This window comes from Triticum urartu, chromosome 1 (assembly GCF_003073215.2).
Source record: "Triticum urartu cultivar G1812 chromosome 1, Tu2.1, whole genome shotgun sequence".
NCBI classification, from domain to species: domain Eukaryota; kingdom Viridiplantae; phylum Streptophyta; class Magnoliopsida; order Poales; family Poaceae; genus Triticum; species Triticum urartu.
This window is the reverse complement of record NC_053022.1, coordinates 541,721,257-541,730,987: the sequence shown is the minus strand read 5'-3', so window position 1 is coordinate 541,730,987 and position 9,731 is coordinate 541,721,257. Positions and strand designations below refer to the sequence as shown.

Below are 9,731 nucleotides of genomic sequence, written 5' to 3'. Positions count from 1 at the left end.
GGATCAACTTGTGTCTATGGGGTGCCCCCTGCCTCCGTATATAAAGTATCAAAGGGGGGGTGCAGCCGGCCAGGAGGAAGGCGCGCCAGGAGGAGTCCTACTCCCACCGGGAGTAGGATTCCCCCCCTTTCCTAGTTGGAATAGGATTCGCGAAGTGGGGAAAGAGGAGAGAGAGAAGGAAGGGGGCGCCGCCCCCCTCTCCTTGTCCTATTCGGACTAGGGGGGAGGGGCGCGCGGCCCAGCCCTGGCCACCTCTCCTCTCTTCCACTAAGGCCCACTAAGGCCCATATATCTCCCGGGGGTTTCCGGTAACCTCCCGGTACTCCGGTAAAATCCCGATTTCACCCGGAACACTTCCGATATCCAAATATAGGCTTCCAATATATCAATCTTTATGTCTCGACCATTTCGAGACTCCTCATCATGTCCGTGATCACATCCGGGACTCCGAACAAACTTCGGTACATCAAAATGCATAAACTCATAATATAACTGTCATCAAAACCTTAAGCGTGCGGACCCTACGGGTTCGAGAACAATGTAGACATGACCGAGACACGTATCCGGTCAATAACCAATAGCGGAACCTGGATGCTCATATTGGCTCCCACATATTCTATGAAGATCTTTATCGGTCAGACCGCATAACAACATACGTTGTTCCCTTTGTCATCGGTATGTTACTTGCCCGAGATTTGATCGTCGGTATCTCAATACCTAGTTCAATCTCGTTACCGGCAAGTCTCTTTACTCGTTTCATAATACATCATCTTGCAACTAACTCATTAGTTGTAATGCTTGCAAGGCTTATGTGATGTGCATTACCGAGAGGGCCCAGAGATACCTCTCCGACATTCGAAGTGACAAATCCTAATATCGAAATACGCCAACCCAACATGTACCTTTGGAGACACCTGTAGAGCACCTTTATAATCACCCATTTACGTTGTGATGTTTGGTAGCACACAAAGTGTTCCTCCGACAAACGGGAGTTGCATAATCTCATAGTCATAGAAACATGTATAAGTCATGAACAAAGCAATAGCAACATACTAAACGATCGGGTGCGAAGCTAATGGAATGGGTCATGTCAATCAGATCATTCACCTAATGATGTGATCCCGTTAATCAAATAACAACTCTTTGTCCATGGTTAGAAAACATAACCATCTTTGATTAACGAGCTAGTCAAGTAGAGGCATACTAGTGACACTCTGTTTGTCTATGTATTCACACATGCATTATGTTTCCGGTTAATACAATTCTAGCATGAATAATAAACATTTATCATGATATAAGGAAATAAACAATAACTTTATTATTGCCTCTAGGGCATATTTCCTTCAAAATGCTTGCGGCCCAATTGACAATTCTACCCCCAGGACAAATTTCGAACGAAGCAACCACTATGCTCCCGAATACCCTCCGCGTCTATAGCTGGCCAAATGGGCCGGTTTTTTCGGGCCGACCCGTGAGCACGCCGGCACGGCTCGCCTTGGGCCAGGCACGACACGGGCTAAACGGGCCGGGCCCGGCACGCGGCACACCCTGGGCCGTGCCCGGGCCTGGAGGCTGGGCACCCGGGCCGGCACGGCACGGCCCGATTAAGTTTTTTTATATACATCTATATATGGCCCAACATGTAAAAATAGACTAAAAATGCTCAGTGCGTCAAATAATAGGCTGAAAATATGCGGCCCACCATGCTAAACGGGCCAACGTGCCGGCCCGTTTACTAACTGGGCCGTGCCTGGGCCTGGGGGCGCAGCACGTGGGCCGGCACGGCCCGTATAGTAATCGTGCCCTGGCGGGCCGTGCCGGGCCAGGCACGATTAGGATGGGCCGGGCAGTGCCATGCCGGGCCGGCCCGTTTGGCCAGGTATGTCCGCGTCTATGAGCCAACCCTGGGTTACATTTAACGTGCTAAATACCGAGTTATATTCATTTTCTTTCGAAACACTGCTCAAGCGCAATGGTCACAACGATACCACTGTTAAATCCGTGGACGGCTTACCTTTAAAAAAAGAAAATCACTCTCTCCTTTTTCTTTTCACTTAGCAACCTAGTACAGATTCCCCCCCTCCATCTTTACATCTTAAACGACTTTTCTCCTTCTTAATTTCTCTCTCCTTTTAGTAACATTTTTTTCCTTTCCTCCTGTCTATATTAACACCATTTTGTAAGTTTATCAAAACTGAAACTCTGACCATCGGTCGACTGCACCCCCTCGCCCCCCTCCACGCACACACACATACTTTGTGGACATAGTCGGGTGCCACCTCCATGTGCAGCTCATTGTATTTATTTAGTTCTTGATGATTTTGGAAAGAAGATTCGGATGCATTGTCAACAATTACAGAGGGCTAGAAAATTGCTACGTACTCTCTCTCTCTCTCTCCAATTCATATTAATTGTCGCTGATTTAATAGGTCATAGGGAGTACATATATTTGGTTCTTACTTTATTGAGAGAATCCACAAATGGGAAGGATTTAATCAGACCATCAGTGACAATATTTGCTACACCTATTTGACTTTTGGTTGTCTACATGAGCACAAGGGCACACTGATCACCGCGGTTAGTTCTGTCTCCCACGAACTAGGAGAAAAAGGCAACCGCTTGCCCCATGCGTAGCGCATTCCGGCATCGATCCTGGTGGCTCCCCGTCCCTGATGACCTAGTGGTTGTTGGTGGGTGAGGGCCACCGGGATCCTCGTGTAGATCTTTGTAGCAGTAGGCTTTAGGTGTAGGTTCTAGTAGCTAGTGTTTCCTCATCAGTTCTATCGGACTGGCAGTTACGACGGGGGCGGTGAATACCTCTGATCTTCTCCCGACATGGTGATCCTCTCCGTTGGTGGTAATGGATCTAGGATTTTTCGTTTTTGCTGTCCGGTTCCTCTTGGATCTGGGTGAACGACTTGGTGTTCTGGGCGGTGGCGTTGAGGTAGCGGCAGCAGCGCCGTTGTGGAATAATTTTCCTCTAGTCCGCTCCTTCCTAGGTGATGCCTGCTTCGACTTAGCCAGGGTGTCTGGACGAGATGAGTTTAGGTGTCTGACAGCATCCACTACTCCATCAGACCGTGGTGTTGTCGATGTTCAGGAGATGCTTGTTCAGGTGCAAGGTTTGTGCTTGATAGAGGGAAGATCTTATTCGCCTCTTCAATGATGTTGGCCGAGCAAACAAGATCTGCGGTCTAAGGAACAGGGGGGAAACCCCGCCCGACGCGCCACATCGACATTAGCTTTACCATTCATCGCACGCCACTTCTTCGGCTCATAAAGCTACTTCAGCGATGGTGTTTCCCGTTGGGGAACGTTGCAGAAAACAAAAATTTTCCTACGGTTTCATCAAGATCCATCTATGAGTTCATCTAGCAACGAGTGATCGGATTGCATCTACATACCTTTGTAGATCACGTGCGGAAGCGTTCAAAGAACGGGGATGAGGAAGTCGTACTCGACGTGATCCAAATCACCGGAGATCCTAGCGCCGAACGGACGGCACCTCCGTGTTCAACACACGTACGGTCAGCGTGACGTCTCCTCCTTCTTGATCCAGCAAGGGGGAAGGAGAGGTTGATGAAGATCCAGCAGCACGACGGCGTGGTGGTGGATGCAGGGGGTCACCGCAGCAGGGCTTCGCCGTTATACTGCGAGAGGGAGAGGTGTAGCAGGGGAGAGGGAGGCGCCAAGACTCAAGGGTGTGGCTGCCCCCTCCCCCCCTTTATATAGGCCCCCTAGGGGGTGCGCCGGCCCTAGGAGATGGGATCTCCTAGGGGGGGGCGGCGGCCAAGGGGTGGAGTGCCCCCCAAGCCAGGTGGGGCGCCCCCCCCCCCACCCTAGGGTTCCCAACCCTAGGCGCATGGGGTGGGCCAAGGGGGCGCACCAGCCCACTATGGGCTGGTTCCCCTCCCCACTTTGGCCCATGGGGCCCTCCGGGATGGGTGGCCCCACCCGGTGGACCCTCGGGACCCTTCCGGTGGTCCCGGTACAATACCGGTGACCCCCGAAACTCTCCCGATGGCCGAAACTGCACTTCCTATATATAATTCTTCACCTCCGGACCATTCCGGAACTCCTCGTGTCGTCCAAGATCTCATCCGGGACTCCTAACAACTTTCGGTTTACTGCATATTCATATCTCTACAATCCTAGCGTCACCGAACCTTAAGTGTGTAGACCCTACGGGTTCGGGAGACATGTAGACATGACCGAGATGGCTCTCCGGTCAATAACCAACAGCGGGATCTGGATATCCATGTTGGCTCCCACATGCTCCTCGATGATCTCATCGGATGAACCACGATGTCGAGGATTCAAGTAACCTCGTATACAATTCCCTTTGTCAATCGGTATGTTACTTGCCCGAGATTCGATCGTCGGTATCCCAATACCTCGTTCAATCTCGTTACCGGCAAGTCACTTTACTCGTACCATAATGCATGATCCCCTGACCAGACACTTGGTCACTTTGAGCTCATTATGATGATGCATTACCGAGTGGGCCCAGAGATACCTTTCCGTCATACGGAGTGACAAATCCCAGTCTTGATCCGTGTCAACCCAACAGACACTTTCGGAGATACCCGTAGTATACCTTTATAGTCACCCAGTTACGTTGTGACGTTTGGTACACCCAGAGCACTCCTACGGTATCCGGGAGTTACACGATCTCATGGTCTAAGGAAAAGATACTTGACATTGGAAAAACTCTAGCAAACGAACTATACGATCTTGTACTATGTTTAGAATTGGGTCTTGTCCATCACATCATTCTCCTAATGATGTGATCCCGTTATCAATGACATCCCCATGTCCATAGCCAGGAAACCATGACTATCTGTTGATCAACGAGCTAGTCAACTAGAGGCTCACTAGGGACACATTGTGGTCTATATATTCACACATGTATTACGATTTCCGGATAATACAATTATAGCATGAATAATAGACAATTATCATGAACAAGGAAATATAATAATCATTTTATTATTGCCTCTAGGGCATATTTCCAACACTTGGTCCTAGATTCAATTGCTCCTCACTTTGTTCTCTTCCGGAGGTCGCCCTAGCGATGACGATGAACGGTGGTGGGCAACGGTATGGCTATGCACAGAGGCCCCAACAAGTTCAGGTTACCTCTGATTTTCTTTGGGTTATGTGTCCTTCCTGGATATTTCTTTTCAGTCCAATGTGAGTTGTATTTGCTTTATTATGTTTAATGGAAATGCGGCAAATTAAAAAAAAGGGCAGACTAATCAATATGTTCACTTCGACAGATAAGAGGGTTAGTGGATATAATTCTACAAAAGAAGGGAATATTGTTCCAGGAATTGTTTTGGATAGCCGTAGGTTTTGCGAATAATGCCTTTGGAGCACAGACACATTGAGCCCGACTTTTGAAGTTAAAAAATGGATTCTACGGTATGAAAGTTTCCAAAAAAAACGTGTACATGCAGGTATATTAGTGTACTATAACTGTAAATTTTCATCCATATACATGCTTGCATGTGAGACAAAAAAAACAACTACATGCAAAAAATTAGGTTTGTTTTTTGTTAATTTTGGGGCCGGATTTTCTATTGTGTAGCGTACAATACAATGTATTATTGAACAAAAATTAAGGTGTACTTAGGCCAAAAAGAAAACGAAACTTTTAAGCACCATTTTTGAGTGGTTAAGAAAAATGTACCCCAATCACTTGTTGAAAAAATCTTCAGATTCAACGATTTATCGTTCGAATTATCGCTACTCATGAGGTGGCTGATAAGATTATGTCTTATCTTCACCGTTTATCGTTTGGATCGATTTATCACCTTGACAAGCGATTTATCAGGAATATACCGATAAATTCGGGCCTCTTCCTAACATTATGTTTGAAAAAACTATGTTTGTTTGTGTCTTGTGGACCTTTTTATGCAATATGTACTATCGTGCTATTTTGTTTGTCACTAGAAAAAGGCTTATCCCCAATATCTCTACTAGTGGCGCACCATGTTGGTGGTGCGCCACTGCTATATAGCAGTGGCGCATCAGAATCAGGTGCGCCATTGCTATGTTTTTACTAATGGCGCACCACATGAATAGTGCGCCATTGCTATGTCTGATGGTGGTGTGCCTGCGTGTGTGTGAGGTTAGTAATGGCGCACCAGTCTCACACACACAAACACCCCCTAATCGCCTTTTAGGTTTTAAAAAAATAAAAGAAAATGATAAAAGATTCAAAAAAAGTTCAAAAAAATAGATGCCCATGTGTTATGTGTTCTTGTTGTTAGGAAAATTAACAAACATGGATTTTGAATTATTTTTTTTGCAAAAGGCCGCCGTGTTTCGGTAAAATGGCCGTAACTTTTGCATACGACCTCCGATGAAAAAGTTTTTTATATGAAAAATTATCTACTCGAAAAGTTACATCCGAATTCAACCGGAGGAATCATGTTGAAGATTTTTAAAATCCCCAAAAACCTAACCGAATAAAAGATACATGGCTTTTAAGATCTGGAGGCAAAAAAATTCGAAAAAAATGCAAAAAATAAATAAATTAGCAATGGCGCACTAGTGCATGGTGCGCCACTGCTATTTTCCCGCCTTCACAATTCAAAAAAATTAAAAAATAATAATGGAGCAGCAGGCAATCCTCGATGCCCTTCAATTGGAGGCAAAGGCGGAGGCCAACCGCCGTATCCTCCGGGTGGATCAGGAAGCAGAAGTCAACGAGATGCTTGCCGATATGGTCGAGTGCTCCTACGCTCCCGTCTACCCGGTGCCCACCACAGAGATCCGACGACGCCGAAGCGCAGTTGAGGCTAGTGTAATTTGCGCAGTACGCAGAATATTTTTTTCTTGTGCATGCTTTGTATGGATTTTGGGGTTGGGTGAAGTATGAGATACTCGGATGCATAGTAAAAAATATGAGGTGTGACCGGTAACTGCCCACAGACTGCCAGTGTAGCTCTTATATCAGCGTTTTGTTTGGAAGGGACATGTGTGGGCCCTTTTGTTATGGCAAGACGAGCGACACACATGTCGGATGCTCTGCTCCCACTCCACCAGAGTGTGAATGACAAAAGCAAATTCACATGGCAGTTGAGCTGTTCGCAAATGCTATACACGATCACACGGACGGACCACGTAGATACTTTGCTTGCTTCCACCCCCATCCAGAGATCCTGCCCACAGGCTCCTGATAAACACCCACCTCCTCTAGAGTCGGCATATGGCAGCAAACTCCTGATAAACACCACCTCCACCGAGAAGAAAAGCCTCCGGCCGGCGGCAACAATGTGCGGCCGCGACGACGACTGCTACCTGACGAGGGATGAAGTCAAGTACCTCTTCATCTGCTTCGGCGTCGTCGCGGTCGTGGTCCTCCTCGCCGTCCTCCTGGCCGCCTTCGTCTACCTCCGCCACGTCACCATCACCGTGGAGGACGCCTCGCTCACCAGGTTCGACCTGCTCACCTCCCCGGTGACGGGGATCGCCTACAACCTCTCGCTCACCCTCAAGGTCCGCAACCCCAACTGGGCGATGAGCATGAAGAACGTGGAGCCGTTCGTCGCCGCCTACAGGTTCGACGGCCAGCAGTTCGACCGCGTGCAGGTCGCCGCCACGGGCGACAAGCACCCCGCCGGCGCCACCAGGGTGTACCACCTCACCTCCTCCTCCCAAGGCGCCTTCGTGTCGCTGGGCAGCGCCGGCGAGCAGGAGTACAAGAAGGAGAGCAAGACGGGGACGTTCGACGTGGAGGTGGCGCTGTCCCGCAAGGTGAGCTACACGGCGCGCTACACCAAGTGCAAGATCGAGGCCGTCTGCCCGCTCAAGCTGCAGCTCGTCAAGCCCGACGCCACCACCGTCGTCTTCCAGAAGGTGACGTGCAAGCTACACAAGGCCGAGAAGAACTGCTAGCTAGCTAGCGTATATATGCATGGATATTGATCATGTTCGTGGTTTGTGTGGCCACGATCATCATTAATTACTTTTATTATTCCATCATCATTTGCACGTTTGTTTGGACTTCAAGTGTGTGTGTGTGTGTGTGTGTGTGTGTGTGTGGTGTTTTTCTTCCCATTCTTTCACGCCCATCACGTCGGTTTCGATTTGAAGTGTGTGTGCTGGGGTTTTTTCATTAATTATTTGTTGTGTAAGATGTAATAATAATATTTTCGATGCTATCTTCCTGATGTAAAAAGAACAGGTTTGATGTTGTTTCTTGGTTGTAAGGGAAAAAGATTTGATGCTAGCTTTTTGTTGGTTCAACATTCAAGGGGGGAAAAGGTTTGATGCTATCTTCTCATGAGCATCCACACTGCTTGTGAGGGAGGCTAGACGGGTGTACACGCAACGTGTATGCCGCGGCCCGTGGGTCGCATCTAAGCAATTAATGTTCAGCATTCAGTTGTATCTTTGCATGGCATACAAACAAAGAGCAAGTTTTTTTTTTTTGAAAAGGAGGATGACCCCCCGCCTCTGTATCTGAGAGATGCATGCGGCCATTTTAATAATTATTCTCGAGGACCTTATAAAATAAAACAATAGTATGCCTAAATCCGTCATCTTGTCAACATCTGCCGCTACTCCTATCCAAATGATGAAGGGGTGCAAGTTGGGTCACATACCCAGACCTCTCACCTAAGCCTGACACCTAAAGCTGGAGGCCCCGACCGAGCCATCTGCCAGGTCCGGGGCTCAAACCGGTCCGACGCACTCACATGTGTCGTCGCTGCCGTCTTCCGCTGGTTCATCTTCAGAGCAGATTGAGGTGACAACCTTGACAGGTCCTCCGCCATCGACACCATGACGCCAAATGACGACCTCCGCCCATGCGAGCCTTGTCAGGTCCCCGCCATTGACGCCACCACTACGTCAGCCGACAACCTCCATCTACACAAGTCCATCTCCAAGCAACGGACATAAATCCATGCTAGGATAGGGCCACACCACCGTCGTCGCCCACCACCCACAAGCGCCACCCAACCCCAAGGTTCCCAAAACGGCACCTTTAAGAAGGGAACGACGCTGTGAGCGCCGCCGCTGCCCAACAAAGTTAGGGCTTTCGTCCGGAAGACCTAGGGGGAGGTTAAGTAAGGAGATCAGTCCATACCGACGCCTCCAAGGAGGGGAACGACGCCCTTAGGCGTCGCCGTCGGCATGGCCGGTCTCATGTTGCCGACAATGAACACACACACAAAATAGACAAAGGTACAGGGATGTGGCTCTTCTCTTTATTATTTCGATCTCACAATGAGCATAATCCTACCCCATCATATAGAGCCAGCGGACATGTCCGAGTAGAAGTCCACAAACCTTTGCTTGAGAAAGGTGAAAGCTAACCAGCCTGACTAGGCCGGCCCATTAAGTTCTACCACAGGACGAAAAAGATAGCAGAAAAAAGAAACGCGCCGACCCCGTATTTGAACCATAGACCAACTATGTACTAATACGTGCTCCTAGCCACTCCAGCTAACCAATATTGTTGTTAACAGAGCAGTGCATAGCTTAAAGAACTAACCATAGATGTAGTAGCGAACCGAAAGTAGCTATTGTAGCGAATCTGAATTACTTACTGGGATGAATGTTATTTTAATGTATATTTTGAAAAAGCACCAACATTTCTTGAGTTCCTGGAGGAAAAACCGGAGACCGGAACACTTTTTGAATATGTGAACAAAAAAAACTAAAAACTTTTATTGTTTTTGGAAAAATATAATTCATTTTTTGAATTTATAAACAAA

General features: G+C 48.0%; 1 protein-coding gene across 1 annotated transcript; it reads left to right on the top strand.

Annotated features, from left to right (window-relative positions):
* Positions 1-7,186: 7,186 nt before the first annotated feature.
* LOC125538403 (NDR1/HIN1-like protein 10) lies at positions 7,187-8,239 on the top strand. Its single transcript, XM_048701660.1, has one exon. The coding sequence runs from the start codon at positions 7,282-7,284 to the stop codon at positions 7,903-7,905; it is 624 nt and encodes a 207-aa protein (XP_048557617.1). The 5' UTR covers positions 7,187-7,281; the 3' UTR covers positions 7,906-8,239.
* Positions 8,240-9,731: the final 1,492 nt, after the last annotated feature.